This window comes from Hevea brasiliensis, chromosome 18 (assembly GCF_030052815.1).
Source record: "Hevea brasiliensis isolate MT/VB/25A 57/8 chromosome 18, ASM3005281v1, whole genome shotgun sequence".
Lineage (NCBI taxonomy): Eukaryota > Viridiplantae > Streptophyta > Magnoliopsida > Malpighiales > Euphorbiaceae > Hevea > Hevea brasiliensis.
In genome coordinates, this window is record NC_079510.1 from 40,074,604 (window position 1) to 40,095,793 (window position 21,190).

At 33.8% G+C, this 21,190-nt stretch overlaps 3 protein-coding genes across 7 annotated transcripts; 2 read left to right on the forward strand and 1 right to left on the reverse strand.

The window, feature by feature from the left end:
- Positions 1-792: 792 nt before the first annotated feature.
- On the reverse strand, positions 793-1,815 carry LOC110636885 (protein RADIALIS-like 1). Its single transcript, XM_021786762.2, has 2 exons — positions 1,423-1,815; positions 793-1,072 (listed from the first exon to the last, which is right to left on the reverse strand). The coding sequence occupies exons 1-2, from the start codon at positions 1,667-1,669 to the stop codon at positions 1,056-1,058; spliced, it is 264 nt and encodes an 87-aa protein (XP_021642454.2). The 5' UTR covers positions 1,670-1,815; the 3' UTR covers positions 793-1,055.
- Positions 1,816-3,977: 2,162 nt separating this feature from the next.
- LOC110636883 (uncharacterized) lies at positions 3,978-13,372 on the forward strand. 5 transcript variants are annotated; one of them, XM_058140868.1, is made up of 4 exons: positions 4,406-5,771; positions 5,866-6,051; positions 6,137-6,232; positions 13,348-13,372. In XM_058140868.1, exons 1-3 carry the CDS (start codon positions 5,673-5,675, stop codon positions 6,227-6,229), a joined length of 378 nt encoding a protein of 125 aa, XP_057996851.1. In that variant the 5' UTR covers positions 4,406-5,672; the 3' UTR covers positions 6,230-6,232; positions 13,348-13,372. The 5 variants fall into 5 exon arrangements, with proteins under 5 accessions (XP_057996852.1, XP_057996853.1, XP_057996851.1 ...); XM_058140867.1 differs by lacking the exon at positions 13,348-13,372 and adding an exon at positions 7,309-7,321; XM_058140869.1 differs by lacking the exons at positions 4,406-5,771; positions 13,348-13,372 and adding an exon at positions 3,978-4,181 and having other exon boundaries at positions 6,137-6,399.
- A 1-nt stretch (position 13,373) lies between these two features.
- Positions 13,374-14,036, forward strand: LOC131175875 (uncharacterized). Its single transcript, XM_058140556.1, has one exon. It carries the CDS (start codon positions 13,374-13,376, stop codon positions 14,034-14,036), a length of 663 nt encoding a protein of 220 aa, XP_057996539.1.
- The last annotated feature ends 7,154 nt before the right edge of the window (positions 14,037-21,190 follow it).

Sequence of the window (21,190 nt, forward strand, 5' to 3'; positions counted from 1 at the left end):
TGACAATTGACAAATAATTTTTTTTTGTTTAATTATTTTTATTTTATTATTAAAATTAAGTGATTTTATGAAAATTTTCATGCACTTTAAAATCATTTCACCGACAGGTTCATTACTACTATTACTAAAGCAGCTTATGCATATGAGATTTTTTTTTTTTTTGAAAAATAATTTAGAAGGACATAATTCTTTCCTTTAGTTTAATATACTTAAAATTTTTAAAAGTATATTTTTAACAAAATTAAATCTTAATTAAAAAAAATGCAAATATTTTTATTAACCAAATTTAGACTGTTCAATAATGACTAGAAAGATCAAGAGCTTAATTAGACACCCAATAATACTATTACATTAATTACAATACTTTATATAATATGTCGATAATTTTTATAAGATAATCTCCATGAAATGATAAATTAAAAAATAATAATTATAAAAAATAAAATAAAAAAATAACTATTTAACATTTTTTAAATTTATTTATTGTTATGTAAGGTGGTGACCCTATTGGGTGATTATATTTCTAGCTAAAAAAAAAAAATCAACAATGACATTAATTTAATGTAAATGAAAAATCAATTTTTTTTTCGAGTAAGCAATTTTCCAGTCTCTACACCTGCCCTACCACCCTGTTGTTCTACCCACAATTCCTCTGGCTCTGTCCTTCTCAAGAAATTGCTTATTTTTCTTGCCATTCTCTTGAGATCTCAATTCTGTATTCAAATTTTAATTTTTCCATTGCATTCTAAAGTTGAAAAAAAAGATTTTAAAAAAAATTCTGAAAACCCACACTAATAATTAAACAAAATATTTATTATGCATGCTTATACAGTGAAAAGCACATGAGAATACAAGAATCACATGATTCAAAGTGCCTTCCTTCTTTTCATATATATAAAAGGAAAAGACAGAAATTAATAAAAAGACTAGTAGGTTTATTAGTAGAACATATACTAAACAAGCACGGCTTCAAATAAAATCATAGAAAATAGAGTAAAGTGTTCTTCTTGATTGCTGTTGATGATTCTTCGGCTTTCCTCCAGCTAACAGCAGCTTCACATTTTGGCTCGTCCTGTGTTAAGATCTCACGTTAATTTAAAATAGGATAAAGTACTTCTTATATAGCTTTGGTTACTCTTCCCATCTCTTCTCATTATTTTATTACCACCCATTTAATGCTCAGTTTGACTTCTTTAAAGAAAAAAAAAAAAAGCTTAAAATCTGAAATAGTATTTAGCTATTGAAAACAATCTGAAGAATTTTTTTTTTTAAAGAAGTTGAAACAAGAAAAAGAAAAGGGTTATAAAAAAGAGAATCCAAGTAAAAAGAAAAGGCTATAAGCTTTGATTCTTGCATGCAAATGGCTGCAAAATCAGGGCATACATTCGCTGAAGTATTTCAGGGGAAAAAGAAGTTAATTACCTCTGGTAATGGTGGGCTCGTAATTGGGTAAGGGAACTTGGCCAGATTCAATATTCTTGATATCCTCAACAAGGAGTTCATAGTGCCTTTTCACTTCTTCAGCAGTTTTGCCGCCAACTGCTCTGGCGATATTGGCCCAACGGTCAGGGGTGTCCTCCTCATACACAACCAAAGCGTTTTCAAAGGCTTTGTTCTGCTGTGCAGTCCAGGAACCAGACCCACCAGAGGACGTTGATTTTGATGCCATTTCTTATATATATAATATATAAATAATAATGGTGGAACACACAGATTCTTTAAAAGAAAAAAGGGAACTGCTATATGCCCTTTCAAGGTTCTGAAAAAGGCTTCAAGGGAATGGAAGGAGTAATGAGAAGGATTAAGAGAGTAAAAAGTGAAGGAGAAAAGAAGATTTGTGGAAAGAGGGTGCAATGGCTGCTCTTTATAAGCAGAAGTTCTTGGGCTTTTGTTGGGGGGGGTGGGGGCTGTCTGGTGGGGTTGAGCCAATTGTGAGAAAGAAATCTTGCAAAATAGAATTTCAATGATTTATCTCCCCAGGAACCACAAAAACATGAAAATAAAAATAAAAAAATCATGACAAGAAGAAGAAGAATAGTGTGATGAACCAGTGTCTCCAAGGACTTAATTAAACTACACCATTAATTGAGTCCTTTTATGCCTTTATAAAACTATATTAGTCATTATATTAAATGGAAAATATACCTAAATTTGTGGATTCATAAAACATGAGAAGATTAAAAAAAAAAAAAAAAAACTTATTCTCGCACTAAAAAAAAAAAATCTGTGCTTAGGAATGAGCTTTAACTCAATTATATTGAGTCTTCTTTAGAATTATTAAGTTTAAAATGTAAATTTTAATTGAAATTAATTATAAAAAAATTAAAAAAAAACTTTATACTTTATTGAAAAGGTTTAATCACTTAAATAAATTAAAAGTATTTATATCAATTTTAATCTAGCTACTTTTTATTTGGCTAATTGGACAAAAACATTAAACTTTTATATCATTTTATAATTTTTTTTTTTTAAGTTTCAATTTTGGATTAGGTATCTTAATGTTTTGTATTGGATGTAAACCTAATATTTAAAATTAACTCCTGAAATTCGAAATCTCTTAAATGCAGCAGTAATTGATTTTAAATTTTGAATATAATTACACTCCAGATAAAATATGAGGATATTTAATTTAAAATTAAAACCTTAAGATAAAATTATAAAATCACCTAAAGGTTTAGTGTTTTTTTTTTTTTTCAATTCACCTATTTTATTTTTATTAATTATATTCAAATTTTAGAGTGCTGATGTCAATTTTGGCATACCCATTTGCAATTTTTAAGTTGATTATTATTTATAATTTTAAACAAATAGCATATAAATGTTCCAAGTTACATTTCCTCACTTGTCGATTTCATGTTTATAAATGAAAAAAGAAAAGACTAAAAAAAAAAAAAAAAATCTTCTAGCTCTCCTATGCAAGACTGTATCAATCCATCATTTTTAGTGGTATAAGAATTTATTGGACAATATTAATTATTTTAATAGTTATCAATTATTTTAATAATTATTAATTATTTTATTCGCCGTTAGTGATTAGTAGCTAATTGTTTATATAACTATTAAAATATAAATGTTTGATAAAAATAACTATTATATAAATTATTAAATATAAAAATAATAATAAAATCTTATTAATTATAGTCAAAAATTTTTTTCAAAAATTATTTCCTTAACCTTTAAACACTAGTATAAATATTATGTCACTAAATAATATAAACAAGAGGTAGTATTTTGATCTTAGTCAAAATATTAAATATTACCTTAAAGCTATTGATGAACATGACCCAAAACCTGTAATCTTATGTTAATTCAATTCGAATAAGCTTAATTTAAGAGCTTTTTAAAATTATATGCCATATTTTTTTGACGATAATAGAGAAGCACTTTATTTCTTAAAGGAGTTGGAGAGTCTTACATCTCACATATTATAAGCAATTATAATAATTTTATAATATGCCTTTTTAATAAATTATCAGATGGGTCTATCAGTATCTACAGTATTATTTTCAATCCATATATATATATATATATATATATAAACGAATTTATTTTCAGTAAATAAGTGTTAAATTTTGTATTTTATTTCATTACAAAGTTGTATGATCTTATTTAATGTAGTAACTCTTGAACAACATTCCATAGCAAGTTCTGTTCAACTTTTGTAAATTAATTCTGAATTTTTCTTGACCATAGCTCTACAAATTAATTTGTTAGTGTGAGATGAATATATATTTAAGTGAATTTAAGGATTTATTTAATATTATTATTTGAGTTATTATTAAAAAAATATAACTTTAAATATATTAGTTAAAAACCATTAATATTAATTCTAAATTAAATTTAATATATGCTATCATAAAAATTTTAATATACTTAAATTACTTTTTCAATTATTTTTTAAACTATGCTTACAATAATTAAAAAAAAAACAAATAAGAAGCCCAATAAATCCAACCACAAGAAAGAAATATATTTTATAGCCCAAGCTTGCCGTCCAAGAAAGAGAAATATTACTCTACGTGACAACACGTAGACCATACGTAGTTTAGGTCGTATTTGTCAAAAACCAGCCCAGAGAATCCTCTTTTCGAGCGCAGACGTAATTCACATCACCCCCGAACTAGCTCTTTGGCCGTCTGATTTTTCACGCAAGCAAAATTTTCAATTCAAAGAAACTCTGGGTATACGTGTCTCATAGTTTTGATTTCAGATTATGCATATTCTTTCTTTCCCCTATAATCTTCATGTTTTTGTCGTTATCATCGTCTTTCTCTTTTTTATGGATTTCTTTTTGACCGCTGCTATATCCAAATTTCTCAAATTTTAATGGTCTGATGAAGCACCTTGTTCTATGATATGCCTTGTGCTTGGTAAAATTTGTGATGAACTTGGATGTTGTACATCAGTTGTTCGATAAAATGTCTCAATGTTATTCCCTGCTTTTGATTCTTTTTTTGAAAGAATTTTAATTTGTTACATAGTGTTAGATTTTCTATTTTCTATTGATTAACTGTTGCACTAGCGGGTTCTGCAAATTTTGTTTGCCTTTTTGTTGCTGGAGCCTAGAGTATTATATGAATCTGTGGACCTAGAGTATTATATGAATCTGTGGATCTTGTTCTGCTATTTTTGTTTTAGTTTTTAACTGCTCACGTCACTGCAACAGTTTTAGCTTATTCATTTTGTTTACTGGAATGCAAATATTAGGCAATTGTTCTAGTCATTGAAACCTGCGTACATTGGAAAAGAGTGCAAGGAAAATAAAAATAACTAGTAATAGTAGAGTAGTAGATGAGGGTAATTTAGGTATACTAAGTTTTTCCCATCAATTAAGCTGGGGCAATGGCTCAACCGTTCTTTCTTCTCTAGTTCTTTTACACCCAGCTTTATAGATTTCTTATTACGCTGTGATTTTTAAACTTCTAGTGACAAACAAAACCACATTTTTTCCCCATCAACTTGTTGGGTAATTAAATTTTTCTTAAATTTTGATGGGTTCACATTAACTATCTATATGACGATTAGTAGTTGCCTGGGAGATTGTCAATTCCTCTTATTTTTGCCTTTCCTGATATCTTTGGTTGGCATTGCATAAGTGTGGCTGTTTTTGGAATTAAAAATTCATATGTATCGAATTAGGACTATTATTTCATGCAATCTTTTGTTCCAAGGCAAGCAAACATGATTTATTTGTGTCAATATATAATTAACTTTATATACAACATAAAAGCGTATTGAATCATGTATCGTAGCAGTGTAGTGAGAGTTGCTGAGTTGAGTTCAAGTTGTTTGATGAATAAGACATCCTATATTTGTTAAACATAGTTTGATATGTAAATATATTGTAAGAAGGCTCTTGACATTGGTGAATTTTATGCAAAGTCGCAATCTTCTTGTTGCAGAAAAATGTTGTGGTTAAGTTTGTCATATGTTTGCTCAAGTAAATACAAATGCAAATGATTTTATTCTCAGGAATAAGTGATGAAGCTTTCAATTTCCAATGAATGAAAATTTTGGTTATTAGGTTTCATCTTCTTAAACTTAAGAACCTGCTATGCCTCTATATTTCGAATTATTTTGATTTGTGACTAGGTGAGAAGGGGGTGGAAAATTGTGATGATAGCATTTTTTTTTTTCCTTGTGAGATGTTATAGTAGAATGGTTGTTCGTCAATGAAATCAATTTTATGTATATTACCCTTTGGAAACTCACAGACTAGGTGTTTTTATGAAGATTCTTTTGCCTGGCTTTGGACAAATCTTGGAAATTGGGTAGAGTGAGACCATGATAGATAGTATTATTGTTCTCATTTTCCCCTCTACTTTTTGGTGATGTTATATTTGGAAATTAATTCATGTGTTCCAGGAAATACAAAATATGGAAAAACAAAATAGTCAACAGCAAAAACAACAATCACCTGTTGTCTCTTCATGTCGAAAGAAGAAGAATGAGGAGGCCACTTTTATGGAGGATTTGAAGGATCACATTGATGAATTCATTCATGCATCTATGGATGAGCACAAGAGCTGCTTTAAGAAGACCATCCAAAAGGTTAAAATTCCCACTTACAAATCCAATACTAATTTTCTCCTTGTCTGGAAGCTTTCATTTTATAATCGAAGATCTTCAATTTCAGATGTTTGGAATGTCAAAGATTGTTGCAGAAAGGAGTGGTGAAGCTAAAGAAGTCGAAAGTTCTCTGCCCCTCCGCACTGTGGTGTCAGACTAGAACATAGAAAGTGGTTCAGCCAACAAATGTATACAAAAGAATGTTAGTCGCTTAACTCTGTTCACAAAGAACTTTCAGTGTGTCTACCCTTAAAGCAGCTCTCTTAAAGTCCTGGGTAACCAGGCAAGACTTTCGAATTATTCCTAAAAAGCCCAACATCTTTCTTATAACTTTTGGCCATGAGGTGGGTGCTTAGCAAGATGCAAGCTCATGTCTAGGTTGGAAGCAAGCTCACATTTTATTGAAATGATTTTCCCATGAAACATTCAAAACCAAGTAATAATCACAACTTAAACAACTCTTTTACTAACAAGATGATATAAACATCAACATGTGACAAATAACATGTCAAGGATCTAATACAAATAGGATAACTTGTGCAAGATTATATTAGATGTCAAAATGAGACGATATAAGTGATCGAGTTATATTGAATCTAAGTTTTTAGTGGAACTTAGGAAGAACATACATAAAATCGTTTCAAAGGAGTTCTTAAGCTTACAAGCTTAATAATGGCATATCCTTAAAATTGAACTAATAAAATGAAGAAGAAAACCTTACAAAGCTGTCCATGGTTCTACCCACACTTAGAGTTTTTATTAAAGAGTTTCTCCTAGTATTGGATAAAATATATTCACCCTCATTTTAGATAAAAATCACATTTACAAGTCTGAATCAAATTTGAATTTTAAAATGTGATCACAAAAGTTTCTTTTCTCTTATAATCGAAAATGATAATGTTGCTTTTTCCTTTATATCTTGGACAAGAGACTTTCACTTTTCTTTGCAACTTGGATCAAGCTCACAAGGTACAAGGCTGCTGAATGGACAGAATTGGAATCTCTTTGGGATGGAAGATGTTGGGTTTGGTGCATTTAGTTGGACCTTGGTCTGGCTTAATTTGCTAGACTATGATTCGGTTGACTTTGAAAATCGAATTGCATCAACAAGCCATACTTGTGCTCTTTGTGAATTCCTTACATGTTGGACTATCATAGTTGATCAATATGTGCTTGAATTAATCCTTGCAAAGCCTTTACCCTAGCTCTTGTGATTACTCCTTTGAACATGTGAAGTGGTTCAGCCAACAAACGTATATAAAAGAATGTTGGTCACCAAACTGTTTTCGTAAAGAACTTTCAGTTTGTTTACCCTTAAAGCAGCTCTTTCAAAGTCTTGGGTAACTAGGCTAGACTTTTGAATTATTCATAAAAAAAACCCAACACCTTTCTTATAACTTTTGGCCATAAGATGGAGGCCCAGCAAGTTTTTCGTAATAGGCCTTGGTGTGTGCACAATCAATTGTTAGCTATACGGGGATGGCCTCCTGATGTTCCTTTTGATAAACTTAGCTTTAACTCTACCCCAATTTGGTTCCAAGCTCATAGCCTTTCTCCTAATCAAATGAATCCACATAATGCTAAACTGATTGGTGATCTTGTTGGCAAATATCTCGAAGTGGATTTAACTCAAGATGGAGCAATAGGCTACCATATGTTCTTGAGAATCAGAGCAGAGATACATCTAAATCTATCCATTAAACCAGAGTTTTATAACAGCAAGGCGGATGATACAATAGAATGGATACATCTAAAATATGAGAAATTACTTGATGTATGTTACAGCTGTGGGCTAATTGGAAGGGACTGCAAGAACATAGAAGCTTGTGTTGAGAAAGAACAACTCGAAACAACGAAGTTTATGTTTGGGCCTTAGCTAAAAGTGTCTCCTTTTCATTATCCTAAGAAGAGCCTTAGCCAAGAAACGGTGTCAGCTCTACAGCAAGTGTTATTAAGTAGTAGTGGGATATCATCCATTCCTTGTAACTCCTTTGGCCACCGACAAGGCCTATCGAGTGAAGTTCAATAGCAGCAGACAAATAGGACCAAAAATCCTTTTCTCCTGCTTGAGCCATCAGTTAAAAAACCTGCTTGTCCCCTTTACATCCATGATGATAATCGATATACAAACCAAAAACCAACCAAACCACAAAACACCACAATCTGCCCCACTAAGCTTCTCATTGAAATAGGCTATCGGTCTCCTTTCTTGTATAAGAATAGCACCAATACCTTTCCCAAAAGCATCACATTCAATCTCAAAAGCTTTAGTGACATCAGCCAAAATCAACAAAGGTGCAAAACACAATTTTTCTTTCAACAAATTAAATGCATTTTCTTGTTCCTCACCCCAAACAAATGCAACATTCTTCTTAACTAACTTATTCAATGGTGCTGCTAGTGTACTAAAGTTCTGTATAAATCTCCTATAAAAACTAGCTAGTTCATGAAAACTCATAACTTCAGATGCATTCCTAGGAGTAGGCCATTCTTTTATGGCTTTGATCTTTTCCTCATCTATCTCTACTCCTTTCGCACTTACTATAAAACCTAAAAAGGCAGCTTTCTTCATGCAAAAAGAATATTTATTAACATTTGCATGCAACTTTTCTTTTCTCCACAGATAAAAAACAAGTCTCAAGTGATGCATATGCTCATTCATGTTCTTACTATACATAAGAATGTCATCAAAATAAACAATCACAAATTTCCTGATAAAAGATCTCAAAACATGATTCATAAGTCTCATAAATGTGCTAGGGGCATTTGTAAGCCCAAATGGCATATCCAACCACTCATAAAAATCATGTTTAGTCTTAAAAGTGATTTTCCATTCATCTCCTAATTTTATGCAAATTTGGTGGTAACCACTCCTAAGATCTATCTTAGAGAAAATGCATGCGCCATTCAGCTCATCCAACATGTCATCAAGTCTAGGTATGGGATATCAATATTTTACCATTATTTTATTAATGGCACGGCAATCAACACACATGTGGTATGTCTCATCCTTGTTTGGTGCCAACATGGGCTCATGCTCTCCCTAACATAACTCTTAGCCAATAGCTCCTCTACCTGCCTCTGCAGCTCTTTGGTCTCCTCTGGACTACTCTTGTATGCAGGACAGTTTGGAAGAGATGCTCTAGGCATGAAGTCTATCTGATGCTCAATGCCTCTAATGGGTGGAAGTTTAGGAGGCATCTCATCTAGGACTACATCTTTGTATTCCTGCAAAAGAGAGCAAGCAACACTAGGAAGAGATGGGTCAAGGTCAGTCATAGTCAATAAAGATTCCCTACACATAAGTAAACACAATGGTATACCATTATATAAGGACTCTCTCACATCCCTCCCCTTGACATACAAATTTATTTTCTCTCTTTGCTGTCCTTTTGCTCCAAACTTTCTTTCTTTTCTTTTTCTTTTCCCTTCTTATTTTCTCTCTTCTTACTTTTATTGCTTTCTTTTAGTTCGGGCACTATAGCTTTTTCACTCCCCTGCTCATTCTTCTCACCCCATGATCTTCTAATGTGGAGTTGGTCTTCAAAAACTTACGATGGGGTTAAAGGGTTCAAGGTAACCTTTTGGCCATCCTTAGAAAAGGAGTAAGTGTTACTTTGGCCATCATGCAAAACTTTCCTATCGAATTGCCATAGTCTCCCAAGTAGTAGATGTGTAGCTTGCATAGGCACCACATCACAAAGCACCTCATCGTAGTACTTGCCTATTGAAAAAGGAATCACCACTTGCTTGGTAATCTTGACCTTCCCACAAGAGTTCAACCATTGTAAACCAGACGGCCTAGGATGGTTCAAGGCAGCTATGCCCAACCTTTCCATCATCAAAGTGCTAGCCACATTGTAACAACTTCCACTATCCACAATCACATTACACACCTTAACTCCCATACGACACCTAGTGTGAAAAATGTTCTCTTTTTGCTCCAAATCCCCGTTATCAATTAATTCAGCTTGTGTAGTTAAAGTATGCATAGTGATCAAGGTGCAAGCCATATCCACATCCTCAAACTTATGCTCATCCCCATCATCCTCTTCATTATGCACATTTGGCTCACTCTTGTCATCTTCACTCTCCAACTCTCCATCTTCAGTCAAGATCATAACTCTCTTTTCAGGACACTGTGAAGCTATATGTCCATTTCTCAAACACCTAAAGCACTTGATGTCCCTAGCTCTATTAGTGGTTTTTGAAGCTACTAAAGTGACATTCTTTTTTTTTTTTCCCTTCCACCTTCTCCTTTCCTTTCCACTCTTTAGGAACAAACTTATCTTATTTAGCCTTCTCACTATTCGGCTTCCATGAAGGCTTAGGAGCTGAATAGGTTGTACTACCATAGTTAGTCAAATTCTTCTTCTTAAGTCATTTTTCAACCTTCATGGCCATGAACACCATCTCTTTCACATCTATGTAGTGGTGTAACTCCACTATGTTGGCTATGTCTTGATTCAACCCACTAAGGAATCTAGCCATGGTAGCTTCTAGATCCTCTTCAATATTAGCTATAATCATGGCAATCTCCATAGCTTTATGGTAGTCTTCAACACTTTTGGACCCTTGAACCAATCTTTGCATCGTTTGGTAAAGCTTCCTATAATAATGTGGAGGTACAAACCTATCCCTCAACAAATTTTTCATCTCCTCCTAAGTTTCTACCATTTGGCCTCCCTTCCTCCTTCTCCTAGATTGCAACTGGTCTCACCACAAAATAGCATATTCTTTAAATTCAATGGTTACCAACTTCACCTTCTTCTCTTTTGAATAATGGTAAAACTCAAAAATTAATTCTACTTGCCTTTTCTACTCCAAATACACATCGGGATCATTTTTGTTATAGAATAATGGTATCTTCATTTCAATGCTTCCTATGTTTCTATTAACTCTCTCCCTCTCTCTTCCATAACCATAACCATCTCTCTCTCTTTAAGGTCATCTCTTCCCTATTGCTTTCTTTTGATATCCTACCATTCCTTATACCTCTCATCCCTCTTCCTCTGGGATGTGGTGGCCGAATTCCTCTCCCACTTGCTTGAGAGGCATGGTTATCAAAATCATCATCTCCCACTCTTCCTCATACCGGTCATCCCTCCAATCTAGATCATAAGGTTCTGCTTTTTCATGTTCCCTCCTATCTCTCCTATTTTCCCCAATATGAATTCCTAAATCCCCTCTTCTACCTTGCCTCACATCATTAGATCTGCTCTCACTTTTCCTTTCTCTACTCAATTCCTCAAACTGTTCATCATGCCTCTCTAACTTGTCCCTTACATCTCTCATCAAGGCAAACATTCTCTCAAATTGTTGCTCTATTGCTTGCTCTCTCAACGGATTACTAGCTTCCTCATTCCTCCCTTCACTTCTCCTCCTTCTACTTTCTGCTTCATTCCTTTCTTGTGACATGGTGTAAGCTACAAAGAAACAAAGTTAGCAATAAAATTCCCTCGCTTCACTCCCTTATGTGTTCATTCTTAAGAAGGTTCACTCCACTCATCTCTAACACAATTGGCTTTTACTCTCTTGCTATGCTCACAACACTCAGACATTTTTCCTCTCAATATGCTCAATCCAAGGTTCCCTTGGAACTCATATATGTCAATACAAGAAATTCACAAACATTGTCTAAGATTGATATCCACACAAGCAAGACAAAACAATACGAAAATTAGAACATATGTATTATGATACAAGAAGCAAAGAAAAAAGGCAGACTCCAAAATGGATGTTCTGACAAATAAGAGAAATAATTTTGAGAAACTGTTTGAAAAGAGATTCAAGCAAATGACAGAATTTCTTTCTCAAAATTTACCACCGACTTCCCTACATAGAAATTAGACATCCTATAAAATTTCAGCTCATTTTAAGTTGGTTTGCTATATGAAACAGTGTGACCCATGGTCTTGTACCTAAAATTTGTTCTATAAGAAAATGATTGAATTTTATCTTGAAATTTGGTATGGAGACTCCCAATAAACTGTCTAGATAGCCTGTAAAATTTCAGAAATTTCTGGGTGGGTTTACTTTGTGAATAATTTAAAATCCAATTTATAGCCAGATTTTGGTACCTTACCAAATAGGGGAATTTCAACATGAAATTTTACGTGGTATCTCCTCAGATGGTGTCTAGTTGAACTACTAAGTTTCACAATTTTTTGGGTGGGTTTGCTCAGGTTTTCAAAATTCATTCACAAACCTCCTATTAGGTTAAATCTGCCAATTTCACTTCCAGGACTAACCAAGCTAGATTCTCTTCAAAACATTAGTTAACTCCCAGCACACATACATTCAAAAGATAATACAAGATGCAAAATAGGTTAAAGAAAGCCAATAAGAAAGGGCAACAAAAAGAACACAACAAAGATGAAAACTCACTTGGTTTTGAAGGCTAAGAGCTCTGATACCAAATGATGCAAGCTCACGTCTAGGCTGGAAGCAAGCTCACAGTCTGTTGAAATGATTTTCCCTTGAACGTCCAAAAGCAAACAATAATCACAACTTAAACAACTCTTTTACTAACAAGATGACATAAACACTAATATGTGATGAATAACCACTTTGATTAGTAAAAGAAAGTCAAGTATCAAAATGAGACAATATAAGTGCCTAACTTATATTGAATCTAAGTTCTTAGTGGAACTTAGGGAGAACATACATAAAACTCTCTCAAAGGAGTTCTTAAGCTTACAAGCTTAACAATGGCAGATCTTAAAAACTGAACTAACAAAATAAAGAAGAAAGCCTTATAAGGCTGCTTATGGTTTTGCCAACATTTGGAGTCTTTATCCAAGAGTTTCTCCAAGTATTGGATAAAATATATTCACCCCCATTTTGGGTAAAAACCACATTTACAAATCTAAACCAAATCTGATTTTTGAAATCTGATCACAAAAATTTCTTTTGTCTTGCAGCTAAAAATGGCAATGTTGCTTTTCCTTTATATCTTGGACAAAAGACTCTTTCACTTTCCTTTGCAACTTGAATAAAGCTTATAAAGTGCAAGACTACTGAATGGACAGAATTGGAATCTCTTTGGGATGGAAGAGGTTTGGTTTGGTGCACTTGGTTGGACCTTGGTTCGGCTTAATTTGGTGGACCATGGTTCGGTTGACTTTGAAAATCGAATTGCATCAACATGCCATACTTGTGCTCCTCATGAATTCCTGGCATGTTCGACTACCATACTTGATCAATATATGCTTGAATTAGTCCTTGCAAATCCTTGGCCCTAACTCTTATGATTGCTCCTTTGAACGTAGAAAGTGGTTCAGCCAACAAATGTATACAAAAGAATGTTAGTCGTTAAACTCTGTTTGCAAAGAACTTTCAGTGTGTCTACCCTTAAAGCAGCTCTCTCAAAGTCCAGGGTAACCAGGCAACACTTTCAAATTATTCATAAAAGGCCCAACATCTTTCTTATAACTTTTGGCCATAAGGTGGATGCCCAGCAAGTTCTTCGTAATAAGCCTTGGTGTGTGCATAATCAATTACTAGCTATACAAGAATGGCCTCCTAATGTTCCTTTTGATAAACTTAGCTTCAACTCTACCCCAATTTGGGTCCAAGCTCATGGCCTTTCTCCTAATCAACTGAATCTATATAATGCTAAATTGATTGGTGATCTTGTTGGCAAATATCTTGAAGTAGATTTAACTCAAGATGGAGCAATAGGCTGCTATATGTTCTTGAGAATCAGAGTAGAGATACATCTAGATCTACCCATCAAACCAGGTTTTTATAACAGCAAGGCAGATGATACAATAGAATGGATACGGCTTAAATATGAGAAATTGCCTAATGTATGTTATAGCTGTGGGCTAATTGGGCATATTGGAAGGGACTGCAAGAACATAGAAGCTTGTGTTGAGAAAGAACAACCCAAAACAATGAAGTCGATGTTTGGGCTTTGGCTTAAAGTGTCTCTTTTTCACTATCCTAAGAAGAGCCTTAGTTAAGAGAAGGTGGCAGCTCCACAACAAGTGTTATTGAGTAGTAGTGGGACATCATCCATTCTGGGTAGCTCCTTTGACTATTGACAAGGCCTATCGAGTAAAGTTCAACAATAACAAATAAATGGGACCAAAAATCCTTTTCTTCTGCCTGAGCCACTAGTAAAAAAACCTAGTTGTCCCCTTTGCATCCATGATGATACACTGATATACAAACCAAACACCAACCAAACCACAAAACATCACAATCCACTGGAAAAATCCACAATTTTTGTTGCCCTGTTCTGCGAATGGATAATGGGAGCGTCAAGGAGAAGGAACCACCGGATGCCGAAAATTTCCATTTCCAGCATGGACAAAAAGGTAGTCAACATGGTCTGACCAATCAATCACCCATTCAGGAAGCTTTTCTTTCTGGTATTGCCTTGAGCTCGACCTCTGAACCTAAAGCAGTAGATCTGTTACCTGAAGATAAATTGTCGTAGAAGCTAAATGAATATCTTTCCCTCTCGGGTATGAAAAATATCAATATAAAAGATCTTTTTCAAAAATTTCCCTTTCTCACTCTCTTGTTTCAACAAGGAGCATTCATTGCTCTGAAAAACCTCAACCCTATTTCTCATTCCTCCCAACTAGAAGATAAAGAGAATCTCTTTCCCTTGGGACAATTGAAAAATACAACTTCCTTACCTAGACTAGGAAATGAGAACATAGAAAGGCCTGCCCATTTACCATCTTAAAATTTTACTGCAAGCCCAACACCCTTACCTTATCTGCCTAATATCACAAACCCAACCCACTAATAAGAAAACCTAACTCCTTGCCCAATTGTTGTAAAACCTGTGGTTTCTATTCCATAACGAGGAATTAAGTTTAAGGAATGGGTTCCATTGGATACAATGGTCCATCTTGTAATGCATTTGTTTAAGCCCACGTCTCCAATAAACTTGGAACATGTTCCATATGGAAATGATGCCCACACCAACTTGAACCCCAGCAATGATGGTCTTGCAACTAAGACAACAATAGGAGCTACGTCCAAGCCAAAATGGAAACGTCTTGCTTGTACTCAATATTCAGCGGTAACAATTGAGGAGATGCCTACTGTTATATAGGAACAAGCACAAAAAGTTCATGATGTAGCACTAATCTTGCCTAATAAACGAAGCAGAAATGATAAGGGAGCTCAACAAGAATGAAAGAAGGCATTTGTGAACGAATCTAATGATGAATTGGTGGAGGTTGCTAGCCATAAATGGGCCCAACCAGATAAATGAGTGTCTTGAGTTAGAATTGTCAGGGTGTGGGGAACCCCTGACAATGCATAATCTAAAAGGAATTTATAAACTCCATTCCCCAAGCTTGGTGTTCTTAATGGAAACTAAGAATAAAGAATCTTTGTCAAGATGTCTAATTTCTATTTTGTAGATTCTAGAGGTACTTCAGGCAGGCTATGTTTAGCTTGGGAGGATCATTGTGATGTAGAACTGGTCTTATCTGATTCCCTTTTCATCCATGTACGAATTTATGATGTTCAATTGCAATTGAAATGGGATCTTTTATTGTTTTATATCTATTGTGATATTGATACTATGTGAGCTCAATTTTATTTTTTAGTCAACTATAAGGCTCAGCTTACTGCTTATTTTAGTTTGATGGGGGATTTTAATGCTTTTCTTTACTTGCATAAGAAAAAAGTTGGGGAGTAGAATTCTCGAGCTAAAAAGGATTTGTTCAACTGCTTTGTTTAAGATATGAAAATTGTGGATTTAGGCTTTGTTGGGCCAATGATGACAGGGATTAATAGGAGAGATGGGCAACAAAACGTGCAAGAAAGAATTGATCGAGTCTTTTAGTCCTAACTGGTTGGCTAATTTTCCTCTATCTAATGTTTTGCACTTGGATGATCGGGGGCCGGACCATTGATAAATTTTTGCTGATTACAATACCAAAAATTAGCAAACCAAAAAGGAATTTTTACTTCGATGCAAGATAGACAAAAAAACAGGAAGTGGAGGACTTAATTTCTGCATCATGGAGGAATAGGGTGAATACAAATGATATGCGAAACACTCAACAAAAATTGAGCCAGTGCAGGCCTGCTCTAATTGACTAGAGTAAAAAGGTCAATCGCAATTCTGCTCGCAAAATTAAAGAGCTAAAATGACAATTGGAGGAGGCAAAACGAAACTTGTCATACTGGAATGGGGAGAGGGTGAGACAGATTGAGCATTAACTTGTTTAGGAGATTAAAAATGAGGAATTATATTGAGCTCAGAAGGCTAGACAGCAATGGCTTAAAGTTAGGGATCGAAATTCAACTTTTTTCCATTCAACAATTATTCAAAGGAGAAGGAAGAACATTATCTCTGGTTTGCAAGACAATGCTAGGAATTGGAAACACAGTTTGGAGGACATTCAAGCTATAGCTATTGATTATTTCCAAACTATCTACTCATCTCAATTGACCAATTTCAACCTGGTCACTAAAGGAATTACTTCGCGAATTACCAGCAATATGAATGAGGAACTCATAAAACCAGTTAGCAAGGACGAAATCAGAAAAGCTGTTTTTTCCATTCATCCTAACAAAGCCCCAGGGATGGATGCTTTGACAGGCTTGTTCTTCCAGAAATACTGAAGCATAATTAAGGATGATGTTTGTTTAGCTATTCAATAATTTTTTCATGTACGTGTAATGCCAAAAAAGGTGAATCACACTCTTATCTCATTCATCCCTAAGGTACGACACGTAAAAACAATGAAAGATTTAAGACCTATTAGACTATGTTCTGTGTTCTATAAGATGATTACTAAGTGCTAACAACTAGAATGCAACCCATCATGTTGTCTATTACTAGTAATGAGCAAAATGCATTTACAGTAGGGAGACTCATATCAGATAACATTCTAATTTGCCACTACGTGATGCACCATTTAAAGACAAGAGGGAAGAGCAGCAAATATGGAATAGCCGCTAAATTGGATATAAGCAAGGCATATGAGTCTATGGAGTGGACCTTTTTACAACATATAATGAAGAAATTGGGATTCCATAACTGCTGGATGTCCTGGATGATGAAATGCATCACCATTGTGACCTACACCTTGCAGATAAATGGTCATAGGGTTGGTCTTATTCATCCATCTAAAGGGCTTAGACAAGGCAACCCTCTCTCCCCTTATCTTTTCCTCTTGTGTGCAAAAGGATTATCTCATTTGCTGCCTAACTCTAATATTAATGGCATTTCTATTGCTTGGCATGCTCCAACAGTTACTCACTTACTCTTTGCTAATGATTTTATGATCTTCTCCAAAGCCACTTCAGGGAAGGCGCAGAAAATTAAGGTTGTTCTTTGGAATTATGTTACAGCTTCTGAGCAGTTTATTAATTACTCTAAGTCATCACCCTTTTTTAGCAGAAATACACTGGCAGAGGTGAGGTGTTGAATTGCTAATTTTTTTAGGATTCACTATATTAGGGGATAAGATAAGCTTCTGGGTCTGCCATCAGTGATTTTGAAGTCTAAGAAGCAAACGTTTGAAACCATCCTTGAAAAGATTAGAAATAAATTGGCTAGATGGAAAAAAGCAACTGCTATCCTATAGAGGGAATGAAGTTTTGATAAAAGCAGTTACTTTAGCCATACCTGTGTATGTGATGGCCTGATTTAAGTTGCCCTTTTCAATCTGCCAAGATATTAATAGGATGGTTTCTAATTTTTGGTGGAGGCAGAAAAAAGAGGAAAAGAAGTAACACTGGGTCTCCTGGAGCAGTATGTGTTTAAGGAAATCTCAAGGGAGATTAGGGTTTCTAATCCCTATTGCTTGCTAAATAGGGATGGAGAATTTTCAGCAATCCAAGTTCCTTGTTAGCTCGTGTTTTTAAAGGAAAGTATTTTTTACACCCTTCCTTTTTAAGTGCATCTGAAGGTAGTAACCGCTCATAGGGATGGAGAAGTTTACTGTGGGATCTCACAGTGTTGAGTCGGGGATTAAGATGGCAAGTCCATAATGGAAGCTCAATCCTTTGTAAAGAGGAAAGATGGATTCCCACCTCCTTTCCCCTATTGCCTAGAATCAAAGGGAATGCTAATGTGGAAGTGCACTAGGTTTCTCAACTTATTGATTGGGATCGGCATGCCTGGAATATTCAAGTGCTCAAGAAAGTCTTTTGTGATGATGAAATTGAGAATATATTACAAATCCCCATTAACTTGGTGAGCAGGGAAGACAAATTAGTATGGCATTATACTAGAGATAGGTCTTTGTCAGTTAAATCGGGTTACCATTTGGCTTTCCAATTGAAACAAGGCAGCATATCTTCAGGTGCAGGACTAGGTCCATCAACGGTAAGCAACAGTTCTATGGTTTGGAGAAACATATGGAAAATTATGCCCCCATCCAAGCTCAATGCACTACAAGAAAAAATGAGATTAGAAACCGAAAATTCAGTTTCAAAACATGGCAAATCGGTTTCTAATTTCAATTAGAAACCGATTTGAAACCGAAATATTCGGTTTACAATTCGCTGGTTTCTAAATAAATTAGAAACCGAATATGACGTCCGTTTCTAATTTTGAAACCAATTTGAAATCAAAATTTCTGTTTCAAAATTAGAAACGGAATTTATTCCATTTCTAAATCTGTTTCTAGTTAGAAACCGATTTGCTTCGGTTTCTAATAATCTAAAACAGATTTTTGTTTCAAATCAGTTTCTAACGTGTAAAATAAAAATAAAACACTTTCTGAAACCGATATAAATTCGGTTTCTAAATAGAAACGGAATTTCCGTTTTAAATCTGTTTCTAAATATAGTAAAATATAAATTAAATTCCTTTTTATTTGAAACTGAATGCTTTTTATTCATTTATTTAATACATTATTACTTGTATTAAAGCATATATTTTATTATTAATTTTAAATGCTCAACATCACAATATTTACGATATTAGGCTATCAAATATGAATAAATATTAATATAGATATCATAGTGAAAGGTTACAACAATAATGTATTGCATGGAAAAATGAATTATCATAAAAACAAAAAAACAAGCTAATCATCATTAACAATGTTATCACCACCATCGGTATCTCTAGCATCATCCTGATGAGCAGCATGCAAAGCTTGGGCTGTAGAATATGTCCAGCATCTGCTTACATTGTTGGTCTCTCTCATCCATTGTAGCCAAACTATTTTTTAGAGTCGCAATAGTCGAGTGCAATTGTCGAATCTCTTCCTCCACTACCTTTGACTAAGCTCATTGGGTTGCAGTACTAAATGATGCATGTGATGAGCCAGGATAGAAATCTGATGCATGGAGTTCCTAACAAAATCATCATAAGAACTCTCAATTGATCTCTTAACCTCCAAATAAAATACCACTTATGTATAGAGCAAATAACCATATGATACTTGAATACTGCTACTCCACTTGTAATAAGCCAAATGACAAAACTAAATAAATAGAACAGCCAAAAAAGGTATATAATATGAATATAATAATATTAAAACAATATAGCAACAAGTTTTGCCCACAAATGAAATCATTTGTGTGAAAAATTATATATATATATATATATATATATATATATATATATATATATATATATATATATATATATATATATATATATATATCAATGTCAGAAATTGAAATTCCTTAAAAGAATAGCCTGACTTTTCAAATCCTCAGGAATGAAATTCTACAAACTAATTCCTCATATGTACTCTTGTCATAAAGATGATCGAGTTAGATTAGCAATTCCATCAAATTTTGGCCAAAAGGATCAGAAACTATAAACCAATTTGATTATGTAAATACCTCTATATAATATACCAATCCAAGCACACTAAAAAATGCAAATAAGTAAAATTTTATCCCAATACATAATTAATTAACTAGGATAACACTGTAAGAGTATCACTTCATTATGATAGTCAAGAAGTAGCAAACCACCAAGACTTTAAACTACATTAGCTCAAATTTCTTGTTCTTTAGTAAAATTTAGATAGTCTCATTTTTGGGTGGAGCCACTCATACCAACTCAAATAAAAATTCAATGTATCATGGCTAAAAAGCATATATATTTTAAAAATAGATAAATGAAGTGACAATAACTAATACAAAGATTTGAAAATTCCCTGCTTCAGCCAAAATATGGCCAATCTATAGGCTTAACCCTTTTTTAATTACTAGAACATCATCCCTCTTCAATTGCATGAGTTTCATCCATATCAAAATCTTTTTTTACCAAAATTCTTACATACAAAATTACAATATCTCCGTCTTTCTCTATATACCAGTCTAGAACCTCAGTATCCTTTACTTTCACCCATCCTTTCCTTTCACCTCAGCATTTGCATCTGGATCTAATGATTCGTCCATAGTTGATGAAGAATCTTCACCTCCTGGACTTTCTAGAAGTGAAGATCCCTCCAAGAAGAGAGAGAGAGAGAGAGAAAGAGAGAGAGAAACCAAACATTATTATTATTATTATTATTATTATTATTATTATTATTATTATTATTATTATTATTATTATTATTATTCACCTGATAACATGAAATTTTAATATTATTCTTTTTGTAAGCACTAAGCAAAGAAAAGAATAATAAGGGAACCAAGGCGGTGCTAAACTTGATACATTTGTAAAATTATTTAAAAGACAAAATCAAAGAAATCCATGACAGCTATACTTTTTGCTCAAAGGCAAAAGTCCCAGAAATAGTTATTGAGATGAGTCTCAATCCTCTTCTTTCTCCCCTTAAGTGGTGACATCACAAACCAATTCTATTATTGAAAAGGGGACTACAATCAATAAGACTAAACCTCAAAAAGCACACTTTTTAAACAGTTATGCACAAATTGAGAACTTGAGAATGTAATGCAAGTACTATCATAATGTCTTTTAAGACTTCCTTTCTTTTCATTTCTATTGAATAATTAAGGAACTTTCAAACAAAGCCTTAAAGTTCCAGTATTACATGCACCTTCTTTTCACTAGTAGTCGAGTGCCCCTTTTGTCCTTGAGCTGCATTGAACAAACATTTACCCATCAAAACATAGTAAAAGATTAAAAGTACCTTCTCTGTTACTCCCTGAAACTTTAATTTCTAATCGACGATACCTTGAAGAGAAATAGACAGGAAACGCA